The sequence below is a fragment of the Nyctereutes procyonoides genome, unplaced genomic scaffold (genome assembly GCF_905146905.1).
Source record: "Nyctereutes procyonoides isolate TBG_1078 unplaced genomic scaffold, NYPRO_anot_genome, whole genome shotgun sequence".
NCBI lineage: Eukaryota > Metazoa > Chordata > Mammalia > Carnivora > Canidae > Nyctereutes > Nyctereutes procyonoides.
In genome coordinates this window covers 4312874-4332852 of record NW_026575052.1, presented here as the reverse complement: position 1 = coordinate 4332852, position 19979 = coordinate 4312874, and the positions used below count along the sequence as shown (strand labels likewise).

The 19979-nt window shown below is 64.6% G+C and overlaps 1 protein-coding gene across 3 annotated transcripts; it reads left to right on the top strand.

The window, feature by feature from the left end:
• Nucleotides 1–353: 353 nt before the first annotated feature.
• Nucleotides 354–19305, top strand: ATP13A2 (ATPase cation transporting 13A2). Of its 3 annotated transcripts, none has more exons than XM_055332272.1 (29): nucleotides 354–471; nucleotides 7031–7125; nucleotides 7208–7390; nucleotides 7656–7714; nucleotides 7841–7955; nucleotides 8214–8290; nucleotides 9137–9214; nucleotides 9408–9477; nucleotides 10219–10353; nucleotides 10440–10506; nucleotides 10585–10716; nucleotides 11626–11781; nucleotides 12287–12397; nucleotides 12486–12532; nucleotides 12615–12803; nucleotides 13850–14056; nucleotides 14547–14642; nucleotides 14728–14887; nucleotides 14974–15094; nucleotides 15238–15362; nucleotides 16038–16198; nucleotides 16324–16440; nucleotides 16575–16654; nucleotides 16967–17119; nucleotides 17204–17300; nucleotides 18097–18320; nucleotides 18399–18550; nucleotides 18652–18821; nucleotides 18912–19305. In XM_055332272.1, exons 1-29 carry the CDS (start codon nucleotides 462–464, stop codon nucleotides 19044–19046), a joined length of 3522 nt encoding a protein of 1173 aa, XP_055188247.1. In that variant the 5' UTR covers nucleotides 354–461; the 3' UTR covers nucleotides 19047–19305. The 3 variants fall into 3 exon arrangements, with proteins under 3 accessions (XP_055188247.1, XP_055188248.1, XP_055188246.1); XM_055332273.1 differs by having other exon boundaries at nucleotides 8211–8290; nucleotides 10246–10353; XM_055332271.1 differs by having other exon boundaries at nucleotides 8211–8290.
• The last annotated feature ends 674 nt before the right edge of the window (nucleotides 19306–19979 follow it).

Below are 19979 nucleotides of genomic sequence, written 5' to 3'. Positions count from 1 at the left end.
CGTCACCTGTGTGTATCTGAGGCTGGCGAGCCACAGCTGCGCTGTTCCCTTGAAGCAGAGCCCTGGCTCTGCGCGTGCGCGTGCGCGTGCGCGTTCTCGCGTCTGAGGCCTGGCTCCGTCCCCGGGCGCCCCGCACCCCGGGCGGCCCGTCGCGGGCGGGCGGAGGGTCCCCTCTGCGGCGGCGCAGCGGCTCGGACTACAAGTCCCGGCAGCCCGCGCGCGGGGCGGACGTGGGGCCGCAGTGGGCGGGGCCGGGCGGGCTGCGCGCACACCCGACTGCGGCACCTTCCAGCCGCGCCGGCCGCCAGCTGCTGCAGGTGCCCCGCGCCCGCGCCCGCGCCCGCGCCCGCCGCCCGCGCCCCCAGCCTCCCGCCCGCGCCCCCGCCGCGGGGCATCGCGACGCCCGGGCCCGGGGCCACGGGCCGCAGCGTCGGGGCCGGCGATGAGCTCGCGGAGCCGGCATGAGCGCAGGTGAGTGCGCAGCTCGGGCCTCTCGGAACCGGGCGGGGGCCGGGGCCGCCCGTCGACGCGCCGCCGCGCGACACCCCCACGCGGGCTCGTGGTTCAGCGGGGCGACCCCCGGGCACGCCCCCTGCCCCCCGCCCCCGTCGCGGGGAGTGGGCGCCTGGCCCTTCCCAGACAGGCCCGGAGCCCGGCGGTGGCGACGCACGGAGCCGAGCCCTCCCCGCCCTCCCCGCCCTCCCCGCCCTCCTGCAGCCCTGGGCGCTGTGCCCGAGGCCGACTGGGGCCCCCACCCCCACTGCACCCCCTCTGCAACGACAGATGTCCAGGGAGGGGAAGACCCGCTGCATCCGGGGCCTCCGGGTGGTTGTTCCTCTTGGATGCATGGACTGATAATGAATGAATGAATGAATGAATGAATGAATGAATGAATGAATGAGGTTGGAGAAGCCAGAGCTCTCGAATCTCAGGGTCACAGTGTCCCAGACACCAATGCCACTCTTGATCCCCTACCTCAGGCCCTCCCCCGAGGAAGCCCGTCAACACCCAGGTCCAAGGACCACACCCTGCATGTTACCCATCCCAGACCATGCGTCCCGAGCCCACCCTTTTTGGAGTCTAAATCCCCCCTGCTGTGACGGGAGCCAGGAGACCTCTCTTCTCCAGAAGGGTCCCATCTCCGTGTCAGTCACTCAGACCCCAGACCGCAGCAAAGGGTCCACCAAAGATTGAGCATCCTCGACAGCTGCACACACCCTCAGTTCTGGTCTCTCCCTCCCCGTCGTCTCCCACCTCTAGTCCCACCCCACTGGAAGCTCAGAGTGCACCCCCCCCCACTCCCCCCACCCGGGGAAGGAGGGGGAAAGCTGAGGAAAGACGCCCTCTGAACTCCAGAGCTGAAGATCAGGGCACTCCTAGCAGGTTGTTTCTCACACACACACACACATCCCCTCTCGCTTGGCAGAGGAGAGGAGCTTCTGGCTGCAGGGGGGGAGGGAAGCAAGGCAAGGGAGGAGGCAGCCCTGTTGCCTGGGCCCCTGCCAGGTCATCAGCAGGAAGCCAGGGCTTCCGCAGGAAACAAGAGGTTCTCAGATGGCTTTGACTCCAGCCCCTCCACTCCCCGGTGCTGGTGGCATTGCCCCGGGGCTGTGGAGTCAGGGTAGGTTCATGTCTAGCCTTGACCACCCATAGCTGTGTGACTGTGGACATAATAACCTCTCTGTGCCTCATGCTAAATGGGATCCAAATCCATACTTTTCCTGGGGTGCCCGTGAGGACGAGTCAAGATGAATGTGTTCATTCAGACCCACTCCTTTGCAGCTTCTCCCTTTTGCAGCTGTATGACTCTGGGCCAGGTGCTCTGAAGCATCATTCCGCAGTTTCCTCTTCTGTAAAATGAGGTGATAATAGACCCTCCGAGGGCGATGCATGAAGATCAGTCTCTGGTATTCAGAAGAGCAATATAATCATCGTGGAAAGTATTCTCATCCCACACAGCCTGCTCGGGGCCACCCCGAGCTGGTGTTACTGGAAGAGATCAGACACTGCCCTGGCCTTCCTGGGCCATCCCTGGGGAGGCTGAACCATAACTAGAGACAAACAAGCACTTCCGAGTATTTTCACAGGTGTCCCGCTGGAGAGTGCCCTGGGCTTTGACCTTGCCTGGGGACTAGAGTTTTCCGCAGAAGGGACTTCCTCCATCAAGCCTCTCTCTTTTTCTTCCTTGACTTGGGAGAGCACGCTGCTGCTCCTGAAATGAGGGGTGTGTGCTAGGCACCAGGACAAACCTCCCAGAGGGAACATTGTTGTGATCCCCAGGTGGTGGGAGGAGGGGAGTAAGCAGACCAGGGTCACACGGTGATCTCTGGCAGGGGCCCTTGACAAAGGAACTCGCCCCTCTAACCTGGCCTCTGACTGCCCCAGAGGCAGGGTCAGTGACTCCGAGCCATTGCTTCCATGCTGTGTTATGGAAGCGAGATGTCCACACGGGTACTGGTTCGCTCATTCAGTTAATGGTTCCTGCATCCCAGCCCCATGCCGGGCTCTGTGAGCAGGATGGGGATACCCTGTTCAAGCCTGATGGCAGGATGGCTGCCAGTGGGCATGGCGGAGGCAGGCAGAGAGGACTTTGGAGCAACACAGACCCTGTCTAGCTGCTAGACACCTTAGGGGGCCAGCTGCCTCTGCAAAACCCAGTCTTGTCACCTATAAAATGGGATAAATTGCAGGACTGTTGTAGGATGAAATCAGATTAGCACCAGCGGAGTGACCCGCTCCGGGTGGCCCAGCATGCCATGCAGGCTTCTTCCCCATCCCTAGCCCCCCAGGGAGCCGGGGAGAAGCCGTTGAGTGTGCACAGGGGAGCAGGGGCACAGCTGTGGCTTCAGACAGGGTGATGGGAAAGTGGGAGGAGAGCCTGAGAAATGGGTCAGAGACGAGCCACACCTCCTTGGCAGGGAAGCCAGCAGCTGCCCGTGTACACATGCCCACGCTTCAGGAACTTCAGACACCCTGGGGCGGCTGCTGCTCACACTTTTTCATGTGCCAGCTGCTCAGAGTTACGCTCCTCGAGAGGGAAAATGAAGACCCAGAAAGGTTAAGGCACTTGCCTCCCAAAACGCAGCCTGCCTCTAGGAGAGCCCGGGGCTCAGGGAGAAGCCCTGAGGTTGGGAGTGCGGTGGTTAAGAGCGTGGACGCTGGAGCCAGACCGCCTGGATCAGATCCCACCACCCACTGGCTCTGTGGCCCCTGGGCAACCTGCTACACCTCCTCCGGCCTCATTTCCTAAACTGTAAAATAGGGATAAAAGTAGTACCCCTTCGTGGAATGGTGGTGAGGAAGCCGTGAGTTAATGTACGTGAAGTTCATGTCAACCCCTCATAACCCCGAGGTGCTCTTTCCCTTGTGCCACGGAAACACTCAAGACCAGCCCTAAGGCCTGAAGCGTGACCCACCGTGCCCCACTCAGGGAGCCGGCCTCTGCGGCAGGTGAAGGACTCGGGCAGAAAGACAGCTGGGACTCCAGTGGCCCCTGGGACCTCCGCCTTTTGAAGTGGGGCAAGAGAGGTCTGTGGCTTTTTGGTGGCCAGGGACCTGAGAAGCCAGCTTGCCAGGCTGTGTCACTTGTCCCAGAGGCCTGCTCCTCTGCCCCCCAGGCAGGGGGCTAGAGCGAGTCACCCCTTTCCAGGCTCCAGCAGCGAGCAGAGGGCCCCCCGCTGTGTGTCATCTGCAGGCCACTGCCAGGAAGGGGAAGAAATGCTCTCCTGATAAGCCTCACTCAAGCCGGACGGGGCTGGCCCCCCCCCCCCCAGAGTAAAAGGGACCGGACCGCCCCAGGAAAGCTGGGGCGGGGTCTCTGAGCCCCAGAGAAGGCTGACCTGGCCTCCTGCCCCCCCATCTCTGAGCCTCTGCTGCTGGCTGGAGACCCCCACGTTGAGGGCTGCAGACTGTGTGTGCGTGTGCGTGTGCGTGTCCATCCCCCGAGGCCCGGCTCTTCCTGGAGCTGGTGGCTCTGTTTGTTTTCTGAGTCAGCCGAGTGGGCAGGGAGGGCCTGGCTGGAGGTGGGGCTTGGGTTGTTGAATCATGAAGTTCAGAGAGGCGGGGGAGGCCTGGCCGGAAGCCCTGGCCTCCGAAAGTGCCCACTTGGGCCCTGAAAGCTGAGGATCCAGCCCCAGTTTCCTGGTTCCACCGTTTACCGGTGTATGTGTGTGGCGGGGGGTCTTTGTCCCTCTGAGCCTCGTTGGTAGAATGAGAAAAAGGAGTCCACCTCCTCGTGTGGCTGGATTTGCGTGGAGGCATAGAGTGGGTCTCGTCCCCTGGGAAGTGCTTCGGGGCTGTTGGCTGCTCTTACCGGCATGGCCATAGTAACTGTCACGACGGTCCATACGTAGGGCCGTGGGGCTGGGGTAGGAGAGCACGGGCTGCCTGGTCTGGCGGGGCCTCGTGCGTGGTGCAGCCCACGGAGACCACCCACCCCGGAGTCAGCCTGCCCGGACTCGCACCCTGACGCTGCCGGGTACTTGCTGCGTGATCTTGGCCGAGTTACTTAACCTCTCTGAGCCTCATTTTCTCCCCTAAGAAGGGGATAACAATTGAGCTCCCGCAGCAGGGTTCTTGTGTTAACGGTGGTAAAACGGGCCAGGAGCAGATGTCGCACACAGTGGGCTCTTGGAAGCGTTGGCTGCTCTGAAAGCCAGAAGCCCAGGTGTCTGGGGACGGAGCATCTGAGGGCCTGGGGATGTTGTGACAGTGGCCTGGGACCCTCCGGGCTTGTGGGTGGAAACTGGCTGCGGTGGGGAAGGGGCAGGAGCTCAGAAAATCCGCAGGCCGCCCCCACCTGGCCGGCTGTGTGCCATCCCTCTGAGCGAACCCCGTGGGTGCCCAGCGCTGCTGCCAGAGGGGCCCCTGCGTGTCTCAGCCCCACAGGCGGCCCAGCGGTGGCGGCGGCGAGCCCAGGCCCTCTGCAGCCCTGGGACACCCGCCAGCCGCCTGTCCCACCAGGACCCCAGCTCTGCAGGAGGGGAGACAGGAAGAACAGGATTTCTGCAGTAGAGCCACCTAGTGCTGGTCTCTGACCTCAGTTTTCTCATCTGTAAAACGGGAGTGATAGTCAGCCCTTCCCCGCAGAGGGTTGAGTAAGCTGGTGAGTGCTCAGCTGGGACTGACCTCAGTTTTCTCATCTGTAAAACGGGAGTGATAGTCAGCCCTTCCCCGCAGAGGGTTGAGTAAGCTGGTGAGTGCTCAGCTGGGACTGACCTCAGTTTTCTCATCTGTAAAACGGGAGTGATAGTCAGCCCTTCCCCGCAGAGGGTTGAGTAAGCTGGTGAGTGCTCAGCTGGGATGCAGCAGCTTCTGTCCTCCCTCACCCCTCCTCTCTGCTCGCTCCCCCATTCCCACCTTCAGAGTGAGGGCCCCTTTCCTGCCTGCCATAAAGTCCAGACCCGACCTCTCAGCATCCCCTCGCCGCCAGGACTCTGCTGGGCTCGGGAGTTGAACAGGGATAAGCAGCCCTGACCTCTGCCCTCCGGGTGGGGACCAGATACAAAAGGGGGACACATGGTTCCCAGGGAGCGAGTAGCTTGGGGCTATTCCACAGGGCTGCGGAAGCTTGGGGCGCTCACCAGGCCCTGGGCCCCGATCCTGGGCCCGCACCCAGCCAGGGATAACCAGACGCACGAGGAAACCAGACTGGAATGAGAGCCAGCAGGACAGTCACATAACGGGCCCGCGAAGACTTGAGCCATTGGGTCTGTCGAACCAGTTCATAAAATAGCGATGCTTTGTTTTCTTTTAACTTCAAGTCTTTCATTGGCCCTGCCAGGTGCCAGCATTTGCAGAAATACAAAGGTTGTGCTTTTGCACCTAAAATAACCCGTTATCTTCCCGCTTGCCTCATCCCCGTAGTGTTTGTCTCCCACTGTAAGCCCGTAATCACACCTGAGCGCCACGTTCCTGGCCCCAGACCCCCGACGCGCAGCTCCAGCAGCAGGCTGGCCTCTTCAGCGTCTCCAGGATCAGGCACTGCCAGGACTCTTGAGGGCACCCGGCTCCCGAGGCGGCTGGGCCCCATCACGGCCACGACCCCAGGGGCCTCACTCACCAGCAGGTGCCACTTCGGTTCATGCTAGAACCTTCGTCTCACGCAGCTGCAAATGCAGTTGTCTTGAATAACCTTATCGTCCCTTTCCTGTGCTGCTCAGCGTCTAAAGGTTTGACTGCCTTTGGTCCTGGTTCTGACACCTTCCGCTTTTCAGGCCAAGGACCCAAAGCACCACAAGGATCTGTGCCACCTGCTGCTGCATTTTTCCAGGACGTGTGTCCAACCCACTCCCATCCACCCCTCCGTGCTGGTCCTTGGTCTCAGCAAGCTGGTTCCCAAAAGCTTTATTCTAGTAACTATGTGAAACCCCATCAATGGAACATTTCTGCCAACCTCTGGAAACGTTTCAGGGTTTTTTGTTTATTTAAGAGAGAAAGAGGGGCGCCTGGGTGGCTCAGCGGTGGAGCACCTGCCTTTGGCCCAGGGCATGATCCCAGGGTCCTGGGATCAAGTCCCGCATCAGGCTTCCCGCAGGGAGCCTGCTTCTCCCTCTGCCTGTGTCTTTGCCTCCCTCTCTGTGTCTCATGAATAAATAAATAAAAGGCTTAAAAAGAGAGAGGATGCAGGGGGTGAGTGGGAGGGGGGCGCAGAGGGAGAGAGCAAGTCCCAAGCAGGTTCCACTCCTAGCGTGGAGTCCGACACGGCTCGACCCCACTCTGAGATCATGACCCGAGCGGAATTCAAGAGTCAGACGCTCAACCCGCTGAGCCCCCCAGGTGCCCCATACATCAGTTTTAACAAAGGGCTCTGTACCTGAGGAATGGCAGGTGCGGTGGGGACCGTGTATCCCCGAGGTGTGACAGATGGGTTGGAGCAGCCAGGACGGCGGCCGTCCAGGAGAACTGCCCCTCCGGCTCCTTTCTGACTACAGCAGCTCCCACGTGGGGCCACCAAATGACGATGCTAATTTTATTTTAAGGTATAAGAGAGGGAGGAGCCCCCCATGACCTGTCTCCCTTGAACCCGCAGACAGCAGCCCTCTCGTGGGCAGCACGCCCGCCGGCTATGGGACCCTGACGATAGAGACATCTGTAGATCCCCTCAGCTCCTCAGTTTCATCCGTGGTAGGTGGCGGGGTGGGCAGGGGAGGTTCCAGGCACGCCCCCGCCCCGCGCCCACCCGGCCTGTCCATCCGTCCGTCCGCAGAGGCTCAGCGGCTACTGTGGCAGTCCATGGAGGGTCATCGGCTATCACATCGTGGTCTGGATGATGGCAGGGATCCCTTTGCTGCTCTTCCGCTGGAAGCCGGTGTGGGGGGTGCGGCTGCGGCTCCGGCCCTGCAACCTGGCCCGCGCAGAAACACTCGTCATCGAAATAAGAGACAAAGAGGTGAGGCAGCTGGTGAGGGGGGCGCAGGGGAGGGGGTCTCAGCCCCATCTGGCCGCTCACCTCCTGTGGGACCGCGCACAGTTGTCCTCTCTCGGCCTCCGCTTTCCCATCTGAGCAATGGGCGGGAGGAGCAGTTGGGTGGCTCCCCAGGGCATCACGTATGTCCTTGGTCCCTGCCTTGTCCAGCGGAGGCCGCCGGGTGGCAGGGTGGACCTGGGAGGGGACCAGTGTCTCCTGGAACCAAGCCCCCACCTCTGTGTTCCAGGATAATTCCTGGCAGCTCTACACCGTGCAGGTGCAGACTGAGGCCATCGGTGAGGGCAGGTGAGGTGGCCCCGTCACCCTGCCCAGAAGCCCCGGCTCCCTGCCAGGGAGGGACTGTGGCTGCGTGGGATGGGGAGGTGCTGGCCCATCTCCCAGGGCTCCACGGTAACCCCTGCCTGCTCCCAGCCTGGAGCTGCCGGCCCGGGGCCAGGCGGAGGACGGCCGGAGCCAGGCGGCCGTGGGCGCCGTCCCAGAGGGTGCGTGGAAGGACACCGCCCAGTTCTGCAAGAACGAAGAGGCCGTGAGTGCACAGCTGGCTTCCCCACGAGCCCTTAACCCTCCCTGGGCCTCAGTGCCACGCTCTGCACAACGGGAGGGTTGGAGTCCCCGTTCCCCACGCACCTCTGGTTCCCTTGCCCCAATGTCCAGGCTGCTGGGCCGAGCACCTCGGCACCTCCAGGCCTCCCTGCCTCTTTCCCGCGACACTGGCCTCTGCCCCTGCACTCCCCCCCCCACCCCCCGCCAAGCTGTCTCCAGCCTCTTCTCTCCCACCCAGCAGCGGACGCTGCGATACTACCTCTTCCGGGGCCAGCGCTACGTCTGGATCGAGAGCCAGCAGGCCTTCTGCCAAGCCAGGTAGGGTTCAGGCCAGCACCGCGCACTCCTGCTTGGTTGGGCTGAGAGGTGGCATGACGTGGCCCCGCGTGGGCTCCACCCTGGGCTGCGCACCTCAGACCCCGGCGACGTGAGCAAGTTGCTGAGCCTCCCCGGCCTCGGAGTCCCTGTCTGTACCCCGAGCAGAAAGAGAATCCCTAGCAGAGGCCTCCCAGGGTTATTTTGAGGGGCAAGTACATAAGCTTCGTGTGAAGGTTGGCTCAGCCTCAGGCCAAGGTGGCAACACTGAATCAGACCTTAGGCTCTGGACTCGGATCATCCGATCGGGGTCTCGTCCCCCCGCCCCCTGCCACCTACTAAGTGCTCAGTAACTGTGAGCTGCGTCTGCAGAGGTGAGTGCCCAGGGGACGTGGAGGTGGCACCAGCCTCTGCCGCGTAGAGAAGCACAGCACGAGTCGCTGACGCGTCTATCACGTGGTAGGTGCCAGGCACTAGCCACGCGCGTTACATGGCTTCTCGTTTATCCGCCGTGGCCCTGTGTGGCAGGTGCTGTCACCATCCCCGTCCCGCCAATGAGAAGACAGGCACAGAGAGGTTAAGTCACTTATGGAAGGCATCGTCGTGAAGAACACGCCCATCGCTAAATAATAGGGATTCTTGTCGCTCAACTGTTAATCATCATCCCTCACTGTTCTTCCTGGTTTGGGGCCCGACCAGGGGAACTGGAGGAAGTTAGGCCCAGAGTTAGAGAGCTGCCTCCTCCCAGGATCTCAGGGGGCCAGGAAGGGCCTGGAGCCCCGAGTCCCATAGGTAGGGGAGGCGGTGCCCAGGCCCCATCGCCCACATGTGTTCCCCGCCCCCCCCCAGCCTGCTGGACAACGGCCGCACCTGCGAGGACGTCCACCGCTCCTGCTCCGGCCTCAGCCTCCAGGACCAAGCCGTGAGGTGGGTGTGCTGCCCTGGACCAGGGGTGCCCTGCGCCCTGGGGACCCCTGTCTTGCCCCCCTGAGCATAGCCTTCTGGTCACCTGCCTTCTCTGGGCCTTGGTTTCCCTGGCTGTAAGATGAGCTCTGTCGCCCTTGGAGGGTCCGGCCGCCACTGCCCCCTCCATCTTTTGGCCCGGCCACTTCTCTTACAGGAAGACCATCTACGGCCCCAATGTCATCAGCGTGCCGGTCAAGTCCTATCCCCAGCTGCTGGTGGACGAGGTAGGACTGTCCCTGAGCTGCACCCTGGCTCTGGCTTGGATTGGTGGTGTGGCCCTGGCTGGGGGCTTGCCCTTTTAGGGCCACTTGCCAGTGGCAGGCCGGAGCAGCTGTCCCCTCCTCCGTAGGGGAGAGTCACCTCAGAGCCAGTCCCATCAGCTCAGGGCGAGGAATTGTAGGCTGTGGTCCTGGCTGGGGCTGGGAGTAGAGGCTGGGAGACGAGGCCACACAGCCCCGGCCTTTCCTGGCCTTGCTGCACCTAAGCCACCTTCCCCTCTAGCAGCTGCATGAGTAGGGACACGGTTCACACACCAAGGACCCAAGCTTCAGAGAGGTGACGTGGCCTAGGGGACATTGGGGAGCCATGAGCCGGACGCCCCGGAGGACATAGAACCTCCCGGCCTTCTGAGCCAGCGGTGGACGCCCACGAAAGTCACACTGGCTCCTGGAGTCGGGCTCGTGTAAACCCCGGGCAGCCACGTGGGGGCCGCATGGTTCGGGGCCAGTGACCTGACCCTTCTGTGCCTCGGTTCCCTCATCTGCAAATGGAGTGTGGAATTGTCACCACCACTGGATGACACTTAGATGATGGGCTTAGCAGGGGCCTGGCTGGCATCTCAGTGCCTGTGTCCTCTTCAGAGCAGAGAAGCTAGGGGCCCCGGGACCTCTGGGGGCGCCAAGCGGGGCCAAGGGCCGGCCCCCCGGGGACACGAGCCCTGATGCTGCCTCCCCGCCCCTCCCCAGGCACTGAACCCCTACTATGGGTTCCAGGCCTTCAGCATCGGGCTGTGGCTGGCCGACCGCTACTACTCGTACGCCCTGTGCATCTTCCTCATCTCTACCGCCTCCATCTGCCTGTCGCTCTACAAGACCAGAAAGGTGGGCGCGTGAGGGGGATGGCCGGGCCGGGCAGGTCCCCACGGGGGGCCGCTCCCACCCACTCCCCACGTGCCCCCTGCCCACAGCAAAGCCAGACTCTGAGGGACATGGTGCAGCTGTCCGCGAGGGTGTGCGTGTGCCGGCCCGGGGGAGGTGAGAGCTCGGGTCGGGAGGGAGGCTCTGGGGCGGGGGTTGGGCCCGGGCCACGCTGAGGCCCCCGCTTGCCTGCAGAGGAGGAATGGGTGGACTCCAGCGAGCTGGTGCCCGGAGACTGCCTGGTGCTGCCCCGGGAAGGCGGGCTGGTGCCCTGCGACGCGGCCCTGGTGGCTGGCGAGTGCGTGGTCAACGAGAGCTCCCTGACAGGTCAGCCCCAGCCCCCGGCCTCTGCCCCCGGCCTCCCTGCCACCAGCCTCCCAGCCCCCGGCCTCCCTGCCCTAGGCCTCCCTGCCCCCAGCCTCCCAGCCCCCGGTCTCCCAGCCCTGGTCTCCCAGCCCCCAGCCTCCCTGCCCCTGGCCTCCCAGCCCCTGGCCTCCTAGCCCCTGGCCTCCCAGCCCCTGGCCTCCCTACTCCTGGCCTCCCTACTCCTGGCCCTTTGCCCCAGGCCTCCCTGCTCCCGGCCCACTGCTCCTGGTCTCCCAGCCGCCAGCCTCCCAGCCCCCAGCCTCCCAGCCTCCCAGCCCCCTGGCCTCCCAGCCCCCAGCCTCCCAGCCTCTCAGCACCTGGCCTCCCAGCCCCTGGCCTCCCTGCCCCCGGTCTCCCTGCCCCCGGCCTCCCTACCCCCAGCCCCCTAGCCCCTGGCCTCCCTGCCCACTGGGCCCTCTGCCCCTGGTGTTTCTATTTCCCTTCTGCTCTGAGTGACAATCCTGGGTTGCTAACCCTGCACCCCGCGGCCACTCCTCCAGGCAGCGTCCTAGGGCGGAAGCGCCCCCACCCCCCTACGGTGTGTTGGTTTGAGTCACAAAAGTGATACAGCTCGATACAGAATAGTTCCAAGAGTCCAAACGTCTCCCCGCCCCGCTGTGTGTATCCATGTGCACACGTTCCTGGTCCCTGGCTGGCACCCATCCTTCCGGGATTGTCTGGCTGCCTCTTTATGGCCTTTGTCTTGAGCCTCAGTGTCCCTCTCTGTGAAATGGGGGCAGTGATGCCTGCACGTATGGTTATAAGAATTAAGTGGGACCTGAGGGCTTATGAAACGATTGATTCTTGGGTTGGTGGTGGGAAGGAGTGGCATGGAGACCCCTCACAGGCCTCCTGCCCCATCCCTCCCAGGGGAGAGCGTTCCGGTTCTAAAGACGGCCCTGCCGGAGGGGCCCGTGTCCTACTGCCCAGAGACCCACCGGCGCCACACACTCTTCTGTGGGACCCTCGTCCTGCAGGCCCGGGCGTTCGTCGGACCCCACGTCCTGGCAGTGGTGACTCAGACAGGTGGGAAGCAGGGAGGCAGGAGGGGATGCTGGGCTCATGCCACCGGGTCGGGCAGGGGTCATCTCTGCCGCTGTCCTACTGGGGGACCCTGGGCAAGTCCCCCACACCTCCAACATGCGTGCGGTCGGCTGACGTGCGCGGGGCTGTGGCCAGCAAGCAGGAGCCCACCCCTTAGGAAGGGAACAGGCCTGTACGACGCCGGCAGGCTCTTGTCACATGGGAACGGGCCCTAGTGTCACCAGACTTGAGTTTTTCAGCAAGAGCCACATATCTGGATTTTTAAAAAGTGAAACTGCCCACTTCATAGATACCGTCCACTCGTTCCATTTTCGCTAAGCCCCATGAGGGCCGGGCAAGACCCGTGGGCCGTCACGAGTCACCCCACACTGGGTGATGCCTCCTCCCAGGAGCAGCAGGTCCCACAGCCCCCAGTGTGGTGCGGGAGGGCAGGGGCCGGGAGGGCCTGTCCTGACCCTCGCCACCCCCACCCCCCGGCTGCTCCCAGGGTTCTGCACAGCAAAAGGGGGCCTGGTGAGCTCCATCTTGCATCCCCGGCCCATCGACTTCAAGTTCTACAAACACAGCATGAAGTTTGTGGCTGCTCTCTCTGTCCTGGGTGAGTGACCCCCTGCACTGCCTTCTGCTGGCGCCCCCCTCCCCCAAGCCCTATCCCAAATCCCGCTGAGCCCTTGCTGTCTCCCCAGCTCTCCTCGGCACCGTCTACAGCATCTTTATCCTCCACCGCAACCGGGTGAGCCTCGGGGACCAGGCAGGGGCGGCCGGTGGGGACCCGGGGCCAGCCTGGCCCCTGGAGTCACGGTGCCTCCCGCCAGGTGCCTCTGAATGAGATCGTGATCCGGGCTCTGGACCTGGTGACGGTGGTGGTGCCACCCGCGCTGCCCGCTGCCATGACCGTGTGCACACTCTACGCCCAGAGCCGGCTGCGGAGCCAGGGCATCTTCTGCATCCACCCGCTGCGCATCAATCTGGGGGGCAAGCTCCAGCTCGTGTGTTTTGACAAGGTGGGGGCCGCGGGGCGGGGGCCACGGGCGCCCCAGCCAGGCCTCCACGCCTGCATTCCTCAGTCAGCAACGCAGGCTGCTGCCTGGTGCCAGGTCCTGTCCTGGGGCCGGAAATGCCCAGAGACCCCGCACCCCCCGGCCAGCTCCCACACATGCCCGGCTCCCAGTCTGGCAGGCAAGACCGTCTGAGGTCACTTAGTCGTTCCCTGGTGCTGCTTTTGGCCCTGAGACCCAGCAGAGACCCCCCCCCATCCCCCAAGAATAAGTGGATCAGGGCCCACAGAGAGCCACAGGTGGTGATGGCTTTGGGGGAGGACTTGAACTGGGTAACGTTATAGGTGGGACGTGGGGTCACTCCCTCAGGGAAGGCTCCTCTTTGACCTCAATGAGGGGGGAACCACCCGAAGACAGGGGGGAACCACCACTGCAGGGCAGGCGGGGGCTGGGGAGCAGTCAGCTCCTCAGAGGAACAGACGGGGTGCCTGGGCACTGGGAACAGTGGGGACTCGGGCGGGACGGGGGGGGCTGGGCAGCCCCATTGGCAAGGTTGGACGTTAATTATTCTGAGGGCCCTGGGGGCCCCAGCGAGTCTTGAAACTGAGTAGTGGGGCCTGATCGGGTTCTCAGAGCCCCCAGGCTGGCGAAGGAGCCGGACGTGTACCTGGGCAGCTGGATCCGAGCGTGGGGAACGCGTGCGCTCACTCGCTCGGCCGTTCAGCGCGCACACCGGGCTCCGGGTGTGGCCAGGCCCTCTTCCTGGCCCCGCGACAAACCAGTGATAGGGTCGCAAAGTGGTCGTGGTGGGAGCCCGAGGCAGGGACCACCTGACCTGCCGTAGGGTGAAGGAAGACTTCCTGGAGGCAGCAGTGCCTGACAGAGGAATCGGGGGTTGGGGGGAGCGGCCCTGGCAGAGGGACCTCCTCTGGCTCCTGCTCTGGCTCCCGGGATTCCCAGGGGCCCCCGCTGGCCCGGGGTGTGGGCGCCCAGCGCAGCCGCACACAGCTCCTCCCGGGACTCATCACTGGCCCGCCCCTTGCCCCCTGCAGACGGGCACCCTCACGGAGGACGGCTTGGATGTGATGGGTGTGGTGCCCCTAAAAGGGCAGGCGTTCCTGCCTCTGGTCCCAGAGCCCCGCCGCCTGCCCGTGGGGCCCCTGCTCCGAGCGCTGGCCACCTGCCATGCCCTCAGCCGGCTCCAGGACACCCCCGTGGGCGACCCCATGGACCTCAAGATGGTGGAATCTACTGGCTGGGTGAGGAGGCCGAGCAGGTCAGCCCCTGCCTCTGGGCAGCTGGGCTCTAACCAACCCCGCCTGGTCTTCATTCCAGGACTTCGGGTGGCATCCATTGTGCCGCCATCATTAATAATGGCCAAGGCCACGTGCGAGCACCCACTTTGTGCCAGCACCCCTCGGCCCGGGCCTTGGCTCGTGCTCCTCCTGTAGTCCAGGAAGGAAGCTTCCAAACCTGCCTCGCAGGGAGGAAGCCCAGGCCGAGGGAGATTTGGAATAACTTGCCCAAGGTCACCCTGCAGCTTGTAAGTGGCAAAGCCAGGGTTTGGACTTGGGTCCACCCGACTCCAAAGCCCATGTCTTGACTTCCATCTGGTCTCCCGTGAAGGAAGTCTGCCACGAGTCTAACTTGACTCTGCCGCCGCCTCCCTCCGGGGGCCGAGGATGGGCTGCCCGGGGCCAAGCCAGTGCCCGGCCCGACGGAGGCCAACCTTCCCTGCCTGCCTCCCAGGTCCTGGAGGAGGGGCCGGCTGCAGACTCCGCGTTCGGGACCCAGGTCTTGGCGGTGATGAGACCCCCGCTTCAGGAGGCCCAGCTGCAGGGCAGGGTGAGTGGCGGGGGACGGGGAGCAGTGGCTGGGGAGGGGGCACTCCACAGGCCGGCCCTTCAGCTGCCCCTCCGTCTCCCTGCAGGAGGAGCCCCCAGTACCCGTGAGCATCCTCAACCGCTTCCCCTTCTCGTCAGCCCTGCAGCGCATGAACGTGGTGGTGGCGTGGCCGGGAGCTGCTCAGCCGGAGGCCTACGTCAAGGGCTCCCCGGAGCTGGTGGCAGGCCTCTGCAACCCAGAGACAGGTGGATGGGGGGGGCCGCGGCCCAGCTGGGGGGGGCCCCCAGCCTCCCACCCCCTCGTCCCAGCGACCCCTGCCTCTCCCTGGCAGTGCCCGCAGACTTCGCCCAGATGCTGCAGAGCTACACGGCCGCCGGCTACCGCGTCGTGGCCCTTGCCAGCAAGCCGCTGCCCATCGTGCCCAGCCTGGAGGCCGCTCAGCAGCTGAGCAGGTGGGCCGGCCCTGCCCCACCCCCTGGGACTGTGCCTCGGGCCCTCTGCAGGCAGAGCCCCGGGAAGATGTCCTTGCCCCGTGGCTGGGGGGGGGGGGCCTTGGCCGCTGCATGCCCTCTGACCCGGTCTGCCCACCCTCCAGGGACGCCGTGGAGCAGGAGCTGAGCCTCCTGGGGCTGCTGGTCATGAGGAACCTGCTGAAGCCCCAGACCACACCGGTCATCCAGGCTCTGCGGAGGACCCGCATCCGCACCGTCATGGTGACAGGTGCTCCTGGCCACGGGGCCGGGGTCAGGAGGGCAGAGGGAAGGGCATGCAGCACCCCGTCTTTTCGGGCCCCTGCTTCAGGCCAGGCCCCTTTCACACGTTTCTCGGTCTTCACAGTGTCCCTCCTAAGTGGAAATCATCCTTCCACTTGCCCAGGGTGGAAGGTGAGGCCCGGAGGAGTAGAACGACCTGCAGAGGCCCCACGGGTGGTGCTGACCTGCCTGGGTTCCGGCCCTGTGCCCGCTGGGCCACTTCTCCGCATTTCAGCTCCCCCTAGAGGAGATGGGGGATTATGTCACCCTGGAAAGTGGTGATAGTTTCATGGAGCAAGAGAAGATTCTAGCCAGGGCAACACGGAGGGGCCCAGTAGGTCTGTGTCCTCCTCGTCCTCCCCGTCCCTGCGTGCACAGACGCACACACGCACACACCCTTCCCAGCGAAGGCCATACCACTAAGTGGTATGTGTGGGACATTGGCCCAGGTCCCCACTGTCCCCTAAGACCTTCATAGGTTTCATAGGTGAGGAAGGCGGGGCTCAGAGACCTTGATGAACCTGCCTGAGCTCACCCCACCAGGCGCGGCACACAGACCGTGTCTGGCCTCAGTGTCTCATCTGTAAGTGAGGGTGGCCCCCCGGGCCGCCGCTGGGCTCTCACCTTGCCCCCACGTTCCTAGGGGACAACCTGCAGACGGCAGTCACCGTGGCCCAGGGCTGCGGCATGGTGGGCCCCCGGGAGCGTCTGGTCATCATCCACGCCACCCCCCCTGAGCGGGGCCAGCCTGCCTCCCTCGAGCTCCTGCCGTTGGAATCCCCCACAGCCGTGAACGGGGCTAAGGTGAGGCTGAGCCAGGGCTCCAGCCATGAACCCCACCAATGACCCCGCCCTGTGTCACCTGACCCAGGCCCCAGCTCTCTCGGGGGTGGGCAGGGGAAGCTGAGCTGAGCTTCCCGGGCCCCCAGGATCCCGACCAGGCCGCAAGCTACACCATGGAGCCAGACCCCCGATCCAGCCACCTGGCCCTCAGCGGGTCCACCTTTGGTGTCCTTATGAAGCACTTCCCCAAGCTGCTGCCCAAGGTAGGGCTGCCCCTGAGCCCCTCTGGTGGCTCGAAGCCGCCCCCGCGCCCCGCTCCCTCCTCGTGGCTCTCCCGCCCCGACCCTGCCCCGACCCTGCCGCTGACTCAGTCTCCCCTGTCTCCCTGTGCTCTCAGATCCTGGTCCAGGGCACTGTCTTTGCCCGCATGGCTCCCGAGCAGAAGACAGAGCTGGTTTGTGAGCTCCAGAAGCTCCAGTGAGTAGCAGGCGAAGGACCTGCGGGGGGCAAGCCGATTCCTGGCGGTGGCTACGGTGGGTGGCATCATGATGCATGAGCCCCCCCACCCCACCACAGGCGTTAGGAGTCATCATCACCCTCTGGGAGAACCCGGACAGGCTCTTCTGGGTCCCTCACACCAGAAGTAGTCATTGCCTCAGTTTACCGAGCACCCGGGATGTCCCAGGCACAAGGGCCAGCAGGGCCCCAGCCCTTCCCACATGCGGGCAGAGGGGTGGCTGCACAGACGGGAGGCGCCTCACGGGCTCCAGCCAGGCCCCCTCTGTGCAGGTACTGCGTGGGCATGTGCGGGGACGGCGCCAATGACTGCGGGGCCCTGAAGGCAGCCGACGTGGGCATCTCGCTCTCCCAGGCTGAGGCCTCGGTGGTCTCGCCCTTCACCTCCAGCATGGCCAGCATCGAGTGTGTGCCCATGGTCATCAGGTGAGGCGGGCAGGGGCCGGAGGGGTGCCCCTCAGGGCCCGCCAGCCAGCCTGGGCCCCCGTAACGCCCCTACCCTGCTCCCAGGGAAGGCCGGTGTTCCCTCGACACCTCATTCAGTGTCTTCAAGTACATGGCTCTGTACAGCCTGACCCAGTTCATCTCCGTCCTGATCCTCTACACGGTGAGTCGGCCAGAGCCCGCTGCCAGGAGCAGGCCCAGAGCCGAGACGCTCAGCAGCGTGGCCTCAGCCCAGTGGGTTCTGGGATGGATGGTGTGACCTCAGACCCCACCCTGCCGCTTTCTAGCCGGGTGGCTTGGGCGACTCCTGAACCTCGGGTGGCGAGGCGCCAAGCACAGTGCCTCATGCACACAGTAGGTCCTCAGAAGCGGGGCAGCCGTCCTGTGCTAACATGTCCCTGTCCTCCGGGAGCTCCCGTCTGCAGGGGAGACTGAGGCAGAGCCCACGCAGGGCCAGAGGCAGGATGCACCTATTGCCCTGCTCGCCTGGCTCAGACCTTGGCCGTGTCACAGCAGCTCAGAGGGCACCTCCCCAGCTCCGCTCTGAGCACATGTGCCTTCTCCCCCCGCCCCCCCCGGGAAGCCAGGCGACACAGTGGGGCAGCGCTGATCTTGTGCTAGTATCTGTCCCTGCATCCACCGAGAACCGTGGTGTCTTCTGGCGACCGAGGGGTTCGGCAGGCAGAGCCTAAGCGCCCCCCAGCCTGGGAGCTTCCTGTGGGCAGGAGGAAGCCACCCCATCAGATTCAGGCCTCCTCCCTCAGACTGGAGGAGGGACACCCTGAAGGCAGGGCAGCGGCTTCCCCATCAGACTGGGAGTAACCCAGAGCCAGGAGGCTGCTGCCCCCGCCCTCAGGCCGCAGGGCAAGAGCCATACCTCACCCCCCTCCCGCCGCCTCCTGAGGGCCCGCCCAGTGCCCCCTTCCATCCGCCCTCTGCCCTCCCTCCCCTGCTGGCAGATCAACACCAACCTGGGTGACGTGCAGTTCCTGGCCATTGACCTGGTCATCACCACCACGGTGGCGGTGCTCATGAGCCGCACGGGGCCGGCGCTGGCGCTGGGGCGGGCACGACCCCCAGGGGCCCTGCTCAGCGTCCCTGTGCTGAGCAGCCTCCTGCTGCACGTGGTGCTGGTGGCCGGCGTGCAGCTGGGAGGCTACTTCCTGACCGTGGCCCAACCCTGGTGAGTCGGGGGCCGCCCGCGGAGCCCGCCCCTGCCCTCCGCAGGCCTGTTCGCGACCCCGGGTCTTCGTGCCGCCAGGTTCGTGCCTCTGAACAAGACCGTGCCCGCGCCCGACAACCTGCCCAACTATGAGAACACCGTGGTCTTCTCCCTGTCTGGCTTCCAGTACCTCATCCTGGCCGCAGCCGTGTCCAAGGGGGCGCCCTTCCGCCGGCCTCTCTACACCAACGGTACCGCTGCTGCCCGGCAGGCCGGATGCGGGTGGAGGGACGGGCTGGGGGGTCTGGCGCCCATGGGGGCCCCCCTGTCCTGATGCCACCCTCGCCCCCAGTGCCCTTCCTCCTGGCCCTGGCGCTCCTGGGCTCCATCCTGGCGGGCCTCCTCCTGGTCCCTGGCCTCCTGCAGGGCCCACTGGCGCTGAGGAACATCGCCGACACCTGCTTCAAGCTGGTGCTGCTGGGCCTGGTGGCCTTCAACTTTGTGGCGGCCTTCGTGCTGGAGGTGGGGCTCGCCCTGGGTTGGGGGACAGAGGGGCTCTGGGGGGTGGCCTCAGTCACAGCTGCCCCTCTGCGCCCTCCCCGTCCTCCGCAGAGCGTGCTGGACCAGTGCCTCCCGGCCTGCCTGCGGCGGCTCCGGCCCAAAAAGGCCTCAAAGAAGCGCTTCAAGCAGCTGGAGCGGGAGTTGGCCGAGCAGCCCTGGCCACCGCCCACCGGGCCCGTGAGGTAGCGCGGCCTGGCCACCCCGGACGCCTGATCTCCCTGCCTCTGAGCCACCGACTGGGACCCACCTCTAGAGACAGCCACCGCCCGGAGGTTGGCAGATGTCCTGCTCCTGTCCCGCATCTGCCCGCCCCGGCCCCCCTGCCCTCAGCTGGGGAAATAATATTGTCCCCCAAGTTCAGACATCCCGTGTAGACGACAGCCCCCCACCCTCCCCCCCGGAGCCGCTGTCAATGTAGCAAATAAAGTCATGATATTTTCCTGGCGCAGCCTGTCTCCTATGTGGCACCACGAATGGGTGTCCAGCTGGTAGCCCCTGGCATGGGTCTGCCCCTGGCACCCCTGATTTTTCAGATCACATTGGGCGACTCCCCTCTCTGGGCCTCCGTTTGTTCATCTGACAGGAACGATATTTGCGGGTTGAGCCCATGCCTCGTGTTCCCTTTAGCACTTCACGTGTGTCGTCGTTCAGTCCTTGCCGCTGTGGAGTCTCGTCCTCGTTCTCCAGATAGAGAAACTGAGGCTTAAGAGGCCACGTGCATAGTCCGAGGTGGGGCCAGCTGGCTCGGACTCCAGCATCCACTCTTACTCCTGCCTTCCTGTGGGGGCAGCAGGAGAACAGACTTGCGTCCCCCAAGAGCCAGCGGCTCCGAGGCATTGAACGAGGCCACTTCCCTTCGGCCCCCACCCCTGCACCCCATGATGAGTTTGTGGTCCAGTTCCCCTCTCGGATGAAAGTCCAGGCTCCGAGCCCACGTCTGTCCCAGCCCGAGACATGTGCACTGTCCCCCCGGGGAGGGTGGGTGCTTCTGACCATCCCACCAGCGGGACACTGGCCAAGCCCTGCCCTGGAGAGGCCACTCGGTCATCCGGCCCGTCTGCGCTGTGCAGGAGTGAGCAGGAAAGCAGGACCGCCTCCTGTCCCCGGGGAGCCCCCGCC

Bases quoted from the DNA above. Each gene is read 5' to 3' on its own strand.
- ATP13A2 (XM_055332271.1), top strand. The intron at 7,391-7,655 runs GTGAGGCAGCTG...TCTGTGTTCCAG, and splicing joins TCGAAATAAGAGACAAAGAG to GATAATTCCTGGCAGCTCTA. The intron at 12,804-13,849 runs GTGGGGGCCGCG...TGCCCCCTGCAG, and splicing joins AGCTCGTGTGTTTTGACAAG to ACGGGCACCCTCACGGAGGA.